Source organism: Cyprinodon variegatus, unplaced genomic scaffold, assembly GCF_000732505.1.
Source record: "Cyprinodon variegatus isolate N-32 unplaced genomic scaffold, C_variegatus-1.0 Scaffold149, whole genome shotgun sequence".
Taxonomy (NCBI): Eukaryota; Metazoa; Chordata; class Actinopteri; order Cyprinodontiformes; family Cyprinodontidae; genus Cyprinodon; species Cyprinodon variegatus.
In genome coordinates this window covers 984590-999932 of record NW_015150602.1, presented here as the reverse complement: position 1 = coordinate 999932, position 15343 = coordinate 984590, and the positions used below count along the sequence as shown (strand labels likewise).

The 15343-nt window shown below is 40.3% G+C and overlaps 1 protein-coding gene across 4 annotated transcripts in view; it reads left to right on the top strand.

The window, feature by feature from the left end:
- The window catches only part of znf516 (zinc finger protein 516), a 64214-nt gene extending 49165 nt beyond the window's left edge, over positions 1-15049 (top strand). For 3 of the 4 annotated variants that reach the window (XM_015377224.1, XM_015377225.1, XM_015377223.1), the window contains 2 exons: positions 4974-5078; positions 13026-13213. In XM_015377224.1, coding sequence (XP_015232710.1) covers positions 4974-5078; positions 13026-13213 — 293 coding nt within the window. Of the gene's footprint in view, positions 1-4973; positions 5079-8609; positions 8681-13025 lie in introns of all 4 variants that reach the window. The other variant, XM_015377226.1, reaches the window with a different exon arrangement.
- The last annotated feature ends 294 nt before the right edge of the window (positions 15050-15343 follow it).

The window sequence follows — 15343 nt, the reverse complement described above, 5'->3', positions numbered from 1 at the left end:
CTGGCCCCTAAGCGTAGAGCGCAGAAAGCTTCACAGGGGGAACAATACAACTCTAATCTCTTGGATGAACATTTAAGTCTCATTAGCAAGATGTGAAGAACTTGCCTTAGACTTTTGTTGCATGTAGCATCACTGCAGCAACTGCTTTTATTCAGCAGCTGGTGGCAAAATAGAAAGCAATAAAGTACACTACCTTGCTGTACCATCCCCCCTCCAGCAAGAGCCACTTCCGCACGCCCCCTGCTGGCTGTGCAGGACTGTGTGCGGCTTCTTTCGTGATAAGAGAAACGGTGGGAGCTAAATCTTACAGCCTTCCACATCCTTCACAACCGCAATTAGCGGTCGACAATTAGCTTTTGTAGACTTTGTTTTAGGGTTGGATAGCATGTATTGGGTGGGAATACATCATGTTCACCGTTTCCCTTGCATTTCAGTTAAGTCAAGCTTTGAAAAGGAATTTCTATGATTTTCCTTTTAAAATAGATACTTGTCCTCCTCTTCTTATGAGGCCAGTTTGTTAACAGACCACAGCTAACAGCTGTCCTGTCAGTAGATTCTTCCAGCTGAGCTGTGGATGGTTGCAGCTCCCCCAGAGGTCACTGGAGGTCTTGGTCTACTTCCTTGTAATTCAGATATTTAGAAATGGGCCGATGCATGTTTTTAAGGCTGAGGCAGATTATTTTGATGTTAATCTAACTGATCCCTGATATGTGCTGCATATTTTTGAAATGTAGAAGATAAAAATGATACACAATGATAAAAATGTTACTTGATTTGCAATAAATAAAAAAAATGAACGTTTGATTTGTTAACAATCAAAGAAAACATTACCAGTGCATAGCAAATAGAGGAAGAGGCAATGCAAGCACTTCGAGCAATCTCAAGGCTTGGCTGCTGTTTATCGGCGGGTCGATATGTCTACTGCTGCTTCACACATCTCTATAGAATGTATAGAAGTCTGTGGTTTGATCTGGTGAAGCTTAATGTGCCTGCTTGACGATTTATAGAAGTGGTACGCAGAGATTGTCTTTTTTTTAACCATGAAAGACGTGAGAGAACCTTTTCTGCTCTCGGGTCTGCGAGGCATGGCCGCTCCGCTGTCCCAGAAAGCTGTCACAAACTGTTTGGGTCACGGCGCTCTGCCTGACGAAGAGGCTCACGCAGATGCAAATGGAGAGGGAAACCAAAGCAGAAAGGAAGGTAAAAAAAACAAAAAAAACAAGAGAGAGATGAGACAGAATAATTACCCCACCAGCTGCTTTGGAAATGGTCATTACCCAACACCCGTAATATTTGCCCAGTTTGTGCAGCGTCTCCGAGGTCAAGCGGGGCTGCATGGAGCCAGGGGTCAGAGACAACAGCCCCAGAGCAGACGCGTGACATCGCTGTCACCCGTCCAGGCACATATCGTCACCATCTGCCTTAGCCCTTTGAGTCACATGCTATAAAGTGACCTTTTTTGAGCAACTGAGTCTTTCTCCTGTGTCCCTCTGTAGTACGTGGTGATGGGAGTGTGTGTGTGTTGGTGGGCTTGTGTTTTCTGTCCAGCTCTGTCTTGTCTTTCATTAGTGCATCAGTGAGAAGGGCTGGCGGCCCAGTTGGGAAGTGGAGTATCCAGAGGCCAGCAGTCGGGCTGCCAGAGACACTCTCTTTCACCTCTTCCACCTCTCTGTCCTTCTTGTTCCTGCTTTGCCCCCACCTCCCTACCCAAACAGGAACATGTAGAAACAACTCTCAGGTGGTGCTGATGTATATGACAGCCTCTTTGTGCAGGAAGATCCTGGTTCTTTGGGGTTTTTTGAAGGCATTAAACTCCAGAAAGACTCTGGCTTTTTATCTATCAGTATCATTGGAAGGATGCAGGAATTTTAAAATGCAAAATGCAGATTGAGACATCGAAATGTAAAATTTCTTTTTCTATTTTTTTTTTTTTTACAAACATACTGAAAAATAATAATAATTGATCTCACAATGGAGAAATTCACTTCTCAATCTTAACCCATCCCCTTGGGGAGCAGTGGGCTGCCATTGTGGGGAGCCTGGGGAGCAATCAGGGGTTAAGGGTCTTGCTCAGGGACCCACAGTGCAGGCTGTGGGGATCGAACCAGGAACTTGCAACCTTGTCAGAGGAGCGCACTGCTCTAACCACTAGGCCAACACTCCGCTATTACATAGAAAGCTTAATATATATTTTTTCTTTAGGTAAATAAATCTAATTTTGTTTAGAAAACAGTATATTGAGGTACAAAATTGTCACCAGACTCTTGACCTGATATATAAATGACATTTTAGACTTAGACTTAGACTTCTTTATTTGTCATTTTGTATGCACAGGGTGCATACAGAACGAAATTGCGTAACATACAGCTTATAAACGTTGCATTGATATTTCAAATGGCACAAGTTATAGAAAAATACAAAAAGTGCAGCAGTGGTCAAAGTGTGAACAGTGCAGAGGATAAGAGACAGTGTGCAAGTTGCAGTGGTTCAGTGCAAATAGGCATTTGTGCAAAAAATGCGTTATGAAATAGTAAAAATAGAAATGAGATGAACAATTAAAGGGCTTTAATTTTAAGGACATTATCTGACAAATCAACGTAAATGTTTGCTTAACATAGACAGATTTTTTAAATTTTAATATTAAAAGGATGAGTGTGTGTTAATCCTTTACTCTGACACCCCTAAATAAAATTCAGTGCCACCATTTGCCTTCAAATGCAGTCAAATTAGAGGGTTCAATCCAGCTCTGTTTAATTTTTTTTGGTGTATAAACATTGTTGTCATGAGGATTATTAGAGAAATTAAGACTAAGGAACACATTAGGCAGGTTTAATATGTGGAGAAGTTTTTAAGAAGTTGGGTTATTAAACATAATCTCAGAGAGATCACTTTTCCCTTATTCAGAAAAGAAATAACTCTAGCACAGTTACAAACCTACCATGGGCATCTGCTTTAACTGACTTTCTGGGCAAGGAGAGCATTTATCAAAGAAGCAGGCAGGTGATCCATGGTAGCACTGGAGGAGCTGTAGACACCTGCAGCTCAGGAGAGAGAATTTTTAGACCAAATATCTGTTGGTCGTAAGAGCCAATGATTGAAGATTTGCAATATCTGTTTGATTTAGCCTGCTCTCAGTTTCACCTTTGATGCTTTTAGGTTTGCAGTCTTCACCTAAATGTATTCAGACAAGCTGAAGCTTGAGGCAAACGTGTTTAGCCGTAAACATCACCCATAGCTTCTTTTATTTTGCATTTGATAAAAAGTTTCCCTCTAGAGTTCCTTCTATCTCGCAGCTTAAGTCCGTTAATGCGTCCTCACCACGTCAGCGTTATGGTCTGTGAGCGTAAACCCAGCCAAGCATGTGCCTCAACCCTCCACCAAACACAACGGGCACGCACTCCTGAAACACGTACGCATACCGACACACACACACCTGACATGTGACACGCGGGCAGCGGAGCGGGCACATCACAGCCGGGGCGTTTTAATTGCCTGTAATTTATGCAGCGTGTGTGTGTGTGTCTGTCAGCTTCTGAGATGATGCCGTGTGACAGCTGCAGTCCAGCCCCCGGAGCGAGCCGCTCATAATGACACATTAGACATACTAATGATGCCTCCGCGAGTCCACTGCTGATGCTACCTAGCTCCTACGCATCACCCAGGCGTACACACACACACACGCCCCCACACACACACATTCAGTCCATTACTGACCTTTATGTCTTCATTCAGTTCCTTCAAACACAGCCTTGTGAAAATGTCTTCCCACTTGTAGCAGCACTGGGACCAGTTGTAAGTTAAAGGTAGTATATCTGATTAACATACTGACCAATATATCGCCTTTAAAAAAACTGCACAATCACATGTGGATGGAGAAAGTGTGCATACAGCAAGTCCTGATTCTCACTTAATTCAATACAATGCAGTTTATTTCTATGGTGCCAATTCTACAACAAATGTCATCTTGATATAAACCGGCTTATGTGTAATTCATTTTGAGATGCCACAAATCTGCACAAAACGGAGGGATATTCAGTACAATTCTTCAAGCTGATTGGATAGCTGCCTCCCATGTCGAGTTTATAGCCAATCAGAGCAGCAGTAGTAGCTGGGATGTATCACATTCTTGATCGGTTTTAAGGAATAAACTGATAAAACTTACCAAATCCGGTCATGAGGAACGTGCAAACATCTTTCTGATCCACAAAGGTATAATTTGCGTTCTTTTGCTCGTTTTTCAAAATAAAAAGTATCCCAGTTTGTTTTGTTTCAGCCTCCCATTATACACATCACGCATTTAATTGGTCTGAAACATTTCTATCTAAGAAAAACTAGCTGATTGCATCAAGTCTTTGACTTTACAGGATGAGCATGTGATTGACTTTATAGCAGTCCCTTGACTTTGACTAGATCTTTCTCCAATAAATACGCCCTAATGTAGTGTCTTCTTGGTGCTCTGGTTCTATGTTGTTATATTTTTCTCAGAAGTATCAATATATTTAAGATTCCTCCATCTCTACAGAAAAGCATCCCCACAGTAATGATGATGCCACAACCATGCTTTATCCTTGGGACGGTGTTGTTTCTTCCTATTAGCTAATCTCACCTCTTGGCCACGACTCTGAATAATGCTTTCCTAGCCCAGTTTAAGGGTCTTTTTAGAGTTACAGTTGTTCCATATTCTTTCCATGGTCAGACGGTGGAATGAACAACGATCTATATTATTTTGAGAGCCCTGTTTTACGCTTCTTGGTTGGACTTTATCATATTTTAATCAGGATGTTAGCAATCAAATGCATGCCACACTATTCAGATTTTTATAAGGGAAGCAAATACGTTTTTCTTTTGTTTTACAATAACGTCTTGTGTTGATCTTTAATGTAAAAACCCAGAAAATGAAATGAGAATAAGTAATAAATTTCTAGGGTTACACCTTTGAACCCCTTCCTGTTTTTCTTTTTTTGCATCATCAGGGATGCTGAGGTCTCTCATGCGGCAGGGACAGTATTTCTGCCATGAATGTGGGAAGAGCTTCAGTCAGCCGAGCCACCTGCGCACACACATGAGGTCCCACACAGGTAAGTTAAAATGAAAACTAAAGCATTCGTCTGGGAGACCAGCCAAAAATCACTGCGATCTCACTTTTTGTTGGGCATTAATAGAGGAGGCTCAATCATGCATGGTAACAATACAACACTTTTCATATTACAATGTAATTAAGGTGTCCCTTCCAGAGTAGTAGGTCTTTAAAATGTTTTTCTTTAATGGATTTGATCAAATCTCCAATGTAATTTTTTTTTTATGAGAATTCAGTCCGAGTTAAGCCCATCCAGTAATTATTATATGCTTTCGTCTTTATTAGACTTTAGAGATGCTGAACTTGAGAAAATGTTGCACCTCCAGGAGCCAAAACACAACACTGATATTAAAAAAGTCTGCTATTAAGCTCTGCGTTATGAGTTTATGAAGTCATATACAGCAACTAGATGAGGGTTTGGTTGCTAATCAAGTTCTGAAACTAATCACAGTAACAGTAGGAGGAATATTAATGAGCAACAGGTCCATACCATCGTCTGTATATGGGTGAACACAACAGCCTGCTTTAAAACTTTTGATCTATTTGTTATTAATGCACTTTTCAAACTTCCCATCTCGTTGGCCACTCCTTCATCAGTCCCTCACCTCTACACGCACATCACCACCCTCACAGCTCCATCCATCCTCCGACAGCATGAGGTATGGAGAAAATATGCAGGGGATTTCACATTTTGAACAATTCTTCACTGTCGGACGCCGCGTTCCGTCCCGGCTTTCAGGGAGATAAATCAAGAGGCGTCTTCTTTGTGTTGGTGCCGGGCGTGACGGCCGATCTGTGAGTCCTTCCTGCCCTGGGCCGGGCAGCTGTCTCTATTTTTTAAACAGAGATGTGGTTCGGCGCAGACACCTGACCTGTGACAAATTGTATACATTATTAATCGCCTGTCAATTAGAGAGATGGAATTGTGCATTCTAATGAGGCAGAGCAGCATTTGTCCACGCCAACTTTAGGGACGGATTTGCATGAATCTGAGTGCCACTCACCACAAACAGCTTGATTAGTCAGCCTGGCTGTTTCTGATCCAAACTTTCCTTCTTCTCTTTTACTTTACCTTCTGGATTTCTTTCTTTCTTTCTTTCTTTCTTGTTTTCTTTTCCAGCAAAAAATATTCATCCCCAAAAACTTTATTATTTAACATTAAGACTTTATGCAGTACAAAGTTATACATGAATTTGAAGGATATATATATATATATATATATATATGGTAGCATTTTTTTTTAACTCTGATTGCCCTTAATCCAATCCAATAGCCTTGTGTGTAATTCAACCTCAGTATAACTCCAGCTGTTCTTTGAAGGGCCCAGAGATTCTTTAAAGATTAGTGAACAACCAGCATCTTGAAGACCAAGAACCCCAGCAGACAGGTCAGGAAGAGGGTTGCTAAGAAGTCAAAATCAGAGTCAAGTTGAAAGACAAACCATTTATCAAACCATTTATTTTAACAACTTACTGACATCTATTCTGACAAGATGTGGCAAGCCGTTCCACAAATCTGCCCTTTGTGGAAGACCTGCAAGAAGAAAACAGCTGAAGCTCCTGCTGCAGAATACCCCAAAACATTAAGATATGAAGCGGACATTTGAAAGAATATGCTCCTGTCAAATGAGACCAAAATAACTCTTTGGTCTCATTTTAACCACCAAACATGACAAAACACCATGTGAGGTTGATCATTGACACTTTAACAGATTATCTCCACTGTGAATCACGGTCGAAGGAGCATCATAATTAAAAAATGCTCCTCTTCAACTTGGGATTTATCTGCCAACTTATTTATTGGCTTCGATTTCCTTGATTTTGGTAGACCGGTGCTCGGCCGATACTTGTGAAAACTGGTCTTTTCCACAGACCTTATGTACCTCTGCAAATGTCTGAAAATCAGTGCTCTTAACACTGATTTGTAATTGAGAGAAGTAATTTCATAAGGTTTTTACTTATGAAATTACAGGTAATTATTAAAGCATTTCAGTAAGATAAGATTGACTGGCGATAGACTGGAGTCCTGTCCAGGTTCTACCCCGACTCTTGCGCATTGACAGCAGGAGAAAGGCACCACCACCCCTCGCCACCCCACCTGGGATTAATCATGAAAAAAAATGGATGGAAGATGGAAATATTAATGTGTTTAAGACTTGAGGTTTTTTTGTAGGCTCCCGCAGGACTAGTGGCTCGTTTTTGAAAAGCAGGCTGACAGGAAAGGGGGTGTAAGACAGGAAGAGAGACATGCGGAAAAGGATCACAGGCCAGATTCAAACCGGGATCGGCCGCTTTGAGGCCTCTGTACATGGGTTGTGCGCATCACTGTGCTACCGAACCACGCCCAGGTTGAAATCTTAAAACAACTGAAAGTCAGTTATTAATAAATATCTGTACTGATCAAAATTGGAATTTGCATCTCAGGCGTTTTAGAGATCGGGAATCGGCCTGAAACCTGCAATCAGTGCATCCTTATCTTGAGCAGGAAGAAGAGAGCTGGTACAGGGCAAGGCAGCAAAAGGCTAGAGGCTCTAACTGGGCAGCAGCATTATAGACAGCTGAAAGGATTCACGAGTCAGAGTGGAGTCAAAGTCCAGACTTAAATCTGATGAAAGAAACTTCACAGCAAGATGGAAAAACTGCTGTTCGATTCTGCTCTCGGTCCAATCTGACTGAGCCATGAATACATCAATAAAAAAGTAGATTTTTGTTTCTAGATTTCCACAGCTTGCTGAGAGAAAAACGGTCTAACTGAAAGAGTCTGAATACGTTTAGATGGTGCTGTATTCCTTTCTTTCATGTTTACCTATTTCTGCTCAGTGCATGCTGACCCCCCCCTCCCATCTTTCCTTACATGTCCCTCTTTGTTCCCCTGCTCGGCTGCCTGTCTCCCTCCATCCTCCACTCTCCTGTCCTGTCATGTCCTTCAGCCGGGCCGGCTGTGATCACAGTCGACATGGAGATAAGTAGCTTCTTTATAGAGAGTGTGAATGATATGTGGCACAGCCAGTGATTCTAAGTGACAGAGGCCAAACGGTAAGTGATGCAGTGCTGAGCTTCCCCTCCAGCCCCACCGTAAACACACACACACACACACCCAGGGTCTGTAAACACTCGCAGAAGCTGTAATTAATGTTGTCACCCACAGTCGGTCTTGAGCAGGGACGTGCACGCGCAGAAAAGGCCAGCCACCCCGAGGCCTCGATTAACATGCGTCACATTAAATCACAGACTCGCCTCCACCAGGTTCCGTCACCGTCTTTCGCCGCCACCATTACCATCATCATCATCATCATCATCGCTGCCAAATCCCCTCCACTAACGAGGGGCCGCTGGTGGCAAAGGCTGCTGTGTTATGCGGGGGGTGGCCGCACAGAGAGGGGAAAAGAAAGACAAACAAATGCTAACACTTTGCTAATCCATGTATGGATCTGGTAGAGCGTTTAACCAAATGCCCTCCTCCTTCCTCCCCCACCTCCCCCCACCCTCCTCCTCCTCTTCCTCCTCTTCCTCTTTCCTTCTCCCCCTCACAGTTGGGTTTGATTATAACGGAGTCCACCGAGGTACTGACGCTCACACCACCGCTTCTGAAGCTCCCAAACAAGTATGTGGCACTACGGCTAATCACCGGGCTCCCTCATGGCTTCTGCATGTCTCTCATTATTGCCGTCTCGCCTCATGCATGCGTGGCTGCATGTTGGACTGCTTATGCATGTGTGCTTGTGTGTGTGTGTGTGTGTGTCCATCATACAGCCTAAAGTCCTAAGCAAGTTTGCCCTTTTTGCTCCTGTGTGACCGTCACATGTGGTGCCCTCTCCGCCAGGCATTAACCCCTACATCCTCGCATACAGCAGCATCACACCTGACATCGATGTATGTGTGTATCCAGCACACATATGAAAAAGCCTAACTTAACCTAAATCTTGCATAATTTTTTTTTTATATGATTATTTCAGAGTATTCAAACATTTTGTTTGTTTTGTACAAAAACACCCCGCTGTGTGTCTGTACACCTTACAGTTTGTTAAGCTCCAACTGTGCTCGCTTCCTTCTGCTGCACATTAAAATATGACTGCTTTGAATTTACTGTATAACCAACTTCACTTTTAGTCATTTCAGTGAACGATTACAGCAATATTGCATTAACAATAACTATATAAACTTGTACCAGATGAAAAATCTCTGTCTTTCCCCTTTCTCTCTGTGATTACAAATAAAGCTGGTAAACTTGGCAGCTCTCATAACTATAGACCTAAAGCCCGAGCTAGTACGTCTTTGAACCAATTTCTTTGCCAAAATTTGGAAAGATAATTATGTGTATAGACAATCAATTTGGGTTCAAGTCATAACAATGCACTGATATGTTTATATATGGCCTTAATATAGTAAGATATCTGTCCTTGTTGGTATGCTAATCAAACTATGCAGGTCAAATGGGATAACTGTGAGTCTGACAAGGAAGCATTTTATCCCCTATGTTGTTTAATTTTTATATGAATGGTCTCTCTAAGCAGCTAAAGTGCATAAAACTTGCTACATGGTTGGTGATCCCACTTTGAATCATTTACTGTATGCTGATGACCTAGTGGTTTTTAGTCCCAGCTGGTCTTCAGAAGCTGCTTAATGTCTGTTCAGCATATGGCAAACTATTTTATGTCAAATTCAACCCATCAAAAAGTATCATCTGGATTTGGTGAGCTAAGGAGGACAAAAATAGAGTATTTCCAAATTTCATACTGTCTGGGACTCTATTGAATGTCTCAGATGAAGTAAAATATCTCGGCCATGTGTTGACAGACCCTCTGGGTGATGAGATTTACTGTGAGGTTCGAATGTTATATGCTCAGGCAGATATCCTTGTCCGTAAGTTTGGATTCTGTTCTGATAAAGGGAAACTGAACTTATTGAGGTCGTATTGTACACTTCTATACTGTATACTGCATATTTAGGGTGCAACTTTAAAAAAAACAGTCTTCAAAGAATAAACGTGGCCTATGATGATGGTTAAGACTTTTGTTAAAGAAACCCAGATGAACCAGTGTTTGTAACTGCTTGCATCAGCACTTTGACAGCTGTTTTAAAAAAGCATATGTATACATTTACTTATAACAAATAACAGAATTATCCGACTGCTGACTAATGTTAAATATAGTGCAGTAAAATACTCATCTGTACTACGGAGACATTGGTATGACTGCCATTTGAATGGTTAGGAGTCGCTTTTTATTGTACTTTTATTCTTTTGTCGTTTTTCTTTTCTTTTTTATGTAATTTAGAATTTGAGTCTGTAATAAAATCCCTCTTTCTCTCTCTATCTCTCTATAAAAGGTAGTTAGATTTTTTATGGTCATACTGTTATGTTCGTGGACATGGAAAAAAAACAAACTTGTTTACTGAAGATTTAAGCTTTTTCATCTTAAACTCGTTGAAAGCTGAGATGTTTTAAAGATTTTGTCTTCTTTCTGTGACGTTTAAAAACAAATGTAAAAAGAAACCAGCCTTACTATGACAACGGATTTCACTGAAAAGTAGAATGGTGCCTTAGATATTAAGAATTTTTGGGGAGTTAGTCATATTGGTAAAAATCTATTGCACAGGATTACATTTGTTCTGCTTTTTGCCTTCTCACAGAGCGGGCCTCTAAACCCTGTGCTTCAGTCATAATTTATCACACAGATCACACACAAACTCAGATTTACCTTACGCTCTGAGTGATGGGAGCAGGCGCAGCGGAGGGGTCCAATTAGATGTACTGTTGACGCTGCTTTACGACGACGATAACCTTTAGCATAATGTAGTGCACCGGTCCCGTCAGCCATGTTTTCTCCCAGGACGATGTCGTTTAAGTTCTCGCTTTCCCCTCACGTCTTTGCCTCGCCATTTCTTTCCCACATTTTTTTGGGGGGGGTAGGGGTTGATTAATTGCACCTTTTTTGTTTTTATCCCTCTTTCCCTCTCATCCACCTTCCAGGGCTTCTGTTCTTCCTTTCGCGTTTCTGATGATGTATGATAACAGCCGTATTTTCTTGTTTCTTCTTCAGGGAGAAAGGTGCGGGAGGGGCAGCGGGAGCCATTTGTTTTCCCACTTTGATATTCTTCCATTTATCAAAATGATAATTAGGTGCAATTAAATGGCACTCTCATTTGTTTTGCTCGCATGTGTGTAGCCTTTTTTTTTGCTATTTTGCAGAGGTGCCTGTGCCATTGTAGGTCAGTCTAATTAGAAGAAAGTGTGCAGGGGGATATGTGTGTGTGTTTGTGGATGCATGCATCTGTTTATGTGTGGGAAGAAGCTATATGCATTGTCCCGAATGATTGAGAGGAATAAAAAAAAGTTCTGTTCAAGCAGAAGGGCTAGTCCATCTACGCCAACTTTAACTCTTCCTACAGTAACAACTTGCCCACTGAAGAGTGTTTTTATATTCATACAAACAAAGTTTGTTTTAATTAATATTATTGTAATCATTAGAATCAGGAAAAATGAGAATAAAAAATAATTAATTTAAAAAGCTAAAAAGACTTTGGTGATAAATTGATGATAAATTAGATGTGTAATGTGTAAATGAAAAGCAATGGCTATGTGACACATTCTCACATTCTAATGCAACTACTATTCTACACAAATTCTATACAAATATAGGTCATGTTTATTGAAAAACTTCAATTCAGGTTCTACATCAGTAGAAGCTGAATCAAGGCAACAGTGGTGTCGGATGAAGGAGTTTCGCTTGCAATTGGAAGGTTGTCGGTTTACGCCCTGGCTCTGTATTTCAGTGTTGTTGTGTCCTTGACACATTTGCCTTACTCCACTTTTACAGCAGTGGTTAAAAAAATAATAATTATTATTTGATTATTGCAGGGCGTTGGTGTCTTTGTTTTTGGTTTTTAACCATCACTGAATTTTTTAACAGTCACAAATTTCTTGACGCCTAATGTTGCAAATATAAAGCAAATAGTTTGTTGTGTATTTACCGCAGAAATGATAGCAGGTCCATTCCTCCAAGGTCAGTTATTAAACAATCAGTGGAACCATTGGTAAGCACTGGTTTCTGCTACCATTGGTCCCTGATGGTGTATGAAATTAACTCTTAGCACAAATTGGTAATATACATAAATTTCTCTTTATTTTTGTGTATAGTCCTACTTTGAATCATTTAATGTATACTGATGAGCTAGTGGTTTGGATGGATGGATGGATGGATGGATGGATGGATGGATGGATGGATGGATGGTTAGTTGGGTACAGGGCTGAAGATATATCAGGTAAAAAAAAACAAGCTTTTAAAGCAATAATTAAAAATACATCATGGCTCTACATTTCCTTAAAATACCTTAACTTAGGTGATGGACTAACTTTTTTTTGTATGTAAAGAGCTTATATGGTGCATATAGCTATTTGCAAACTGCCAGTTATCGCTCACCTGACTAGAAGAATGCTGTCACATTTTGTTTTCATGCTTGTAGAAAAAATCTGTACATATCTGGGATTAGTTACTGTTGCAAAAAGCTCAGAAAGTCATGCAGTGAAAATGTAAATAGTCCCACCCATTAACCTATGAAGGCATGGCTGTTAGAAATAAAAGCAATAAGAAGATGCTGTGCATTTTCTGTATTTGTTTTACAGCCATTAAAGAGAGATATTGTTCTAGGTTATGCTTTTACTGTGAGAGTCCCATACAACCGGTTTTGGTTAAGAGAGACATAAAAAAAAGCTTTGGTTGGTAAGCAAGATCTTTACAGACTTTTGGCTCAATACTGTCTCCAGTATCTGCTCATGCTCATGTTCGCTTGTTTTTCCATTTCTTTGTCACATGCCGCCTCATGCCTCATATGCGATTTACATCACTACATTGCATTTGCTGCTTTTATAACAATGTGTTTTCCATTCTGTCTATGGTGTCTAAACTAGCTAGTCTCTGACCTGTGATCTTCATATGTTTGTTCTCCAGGGGAAAGGCCATTCTGCTGCCAGCTCTGCCCATACCGAGCCTCTCAGAAAGGGAACCTAAAGACGCACGTCCAGAGCGTCCACCACATGCCTTTCGATAACAGCCGGTATCCCGACCCGACAAGTTTGTCCCTGAGCCAGGAGGAGCAGAAAGCAGAGGCTGCCAAACACATACCAAATCCACAATGATCTTACTGTGATTAATGGAACAGAAAATCAGAGACTCTTGAACCCAAAATCTGAACCAAGACTTTTTATTGAGACATAATTCTGGAAGAATGGAGGTTCCTTAAGTTTTTCTTTATAGCGCTCTTCTTCTTTTGCGGAGAGGCGTGCAAAAGCGTGGATTACAGTGAAAGGAGGTGAATCGGAAAATAATGTGTGATAACATTGCAAAGACTTTGTAGTGGAGGCTGATTGTGAGAAAGTGAAGATTGAAAAATCGAAGTGTCTTCTCAGCGAGAAAGCTGGACTCACCAAAATCAATCTTTTGCATCTCTTTGAGGTGAATGCTTGCATCATTTCAAGGATTTTTTTGTGTTTTTTTAGTTGTTAGAATTTAGATTTTCCTCTTGCTTTCATGTTTGAGGTGTGAAGTTGCCACGAGCAGCCTTAAAGAAAAACTCAAGTGTCTAATAGGAAGGAAAAGCCAACTCATATGGAGCTGGTTTAATCAAAAACTGTGGAAATACTTTACTACTACTGCTGAAACTTTTACACTTTTGTTTTGGCTTCGTCGAACGGGCTGGATGGACTAGTCCACGCAGAAGAGGACACCCCTCAGTTCATCTGACTCCTGATGCAGGTGACAGGAATCTGGATCAAATCACAACCCGCTTCCTAAAAACTCCATAGCTTCAAAGCCGATGACTTCAGAGAAAGGGGCTGGATGAGAAAGAAAGATGGAACACTGGTGTGTGCTTAAGTGCTCATTAAAAAATATGTGATTTTAATAGCCAATATAAAAGAGCATCCTATTTTTATGGCCATTCAATTATTTCCCATTTGAAGAAGATATTTCCTCCATTACCTGTTCATAAAAGATTTCTGGCTTAGACATAGTGGTCTAAAAATAGAGTGTCATATAGGTGTTGGCTCCAGATTTTATTTCAACTTGTGCACTTGGAAAAAAAAAGACTTGATATAACTGGAAGAAATACCTCCTCCAAGATAACTTTTGACATTTTCTCCTTATTGATCTTGAGACAATTATAAAATCACAGCCATAATGCAGTTGCACTGGATTCAAACAATCATTTTATATCTGATAATGCCACTTTATTGGATAATCAGAGTTAATAAACAAGCCTGGGTAGCTCAACATTCTGACCTTAGCTATGCATTCATACTGAGAAGATGACAGCTAGTAGCCTCTAGTAATTAAAGTATGAGCTGCAAAGTTAAAAGGCAACGATCAGAGAAGAATAACTATAAGTAAAGCATTTTTGTTAACAGTGCTGCATAATATGGTCCACGTAATCAGTTCGTATGTCTTGGTCTTTCACCAAGAGATTCACCAATCAGACGAGAAGATAAAATTTTAATTTATATAAATTTATATATAAATATAATATCTCTAACTTCCTTTCATTGCATCACGCTGTGTGCCAGAGTCTAATAGTCGGAAACAGAGCAACTTATTCCTCGGGTAGCATCATATGTTAGCAATGAGCATATTGGTAGACGAATCCTCCTTAGAAATGAGGGGGGACATAGTAATCCATGCATTCATTAGCTGCATTTCCATTAGCCATAAGTTTTGCTAAAATTAAACACTGCGATTTCGAATAAAAAGAAGAGGTTTTATGCTTTGATGAGGTATTTTTTTAGTCTGAGAGAAATTCTTATAATTGGCAGAACTGCAATGGAAACAATTTTTTTTGGCATCACAAAAAAAGTGATCTTCAGATTAGGGTTGTCACGATACTAAACTTTTCAACTCGATACCGATACTAAGTAAAATATTCGATACTCGATAACCTTTTCGATACCACCAGAATAAAAACAAAGACTCTAAAATTCAACAGAAATATTTTCATTACTAAAAAAATACAAGAAATAAATAAAAAAAACAATAATAATATTTTGAGGTTGTATGCTGTGCACAATATTAAGCAAGCTTGATAAAAAACTTACCAAACTAAAATGAAGTGTTCCTTCCTTGGCTATGTTTTGCAGACATAACAATGGTACTAGCCAAACCAGTTAAACAAAAATAATTCTCAGCAGATGCACCTGCTACAAAAAAAGTCTAAAACTGAAAAATGCACAGAATTATTCAATCACACAGTGTTCAGAAAGTGCATTTTCCACTATTCT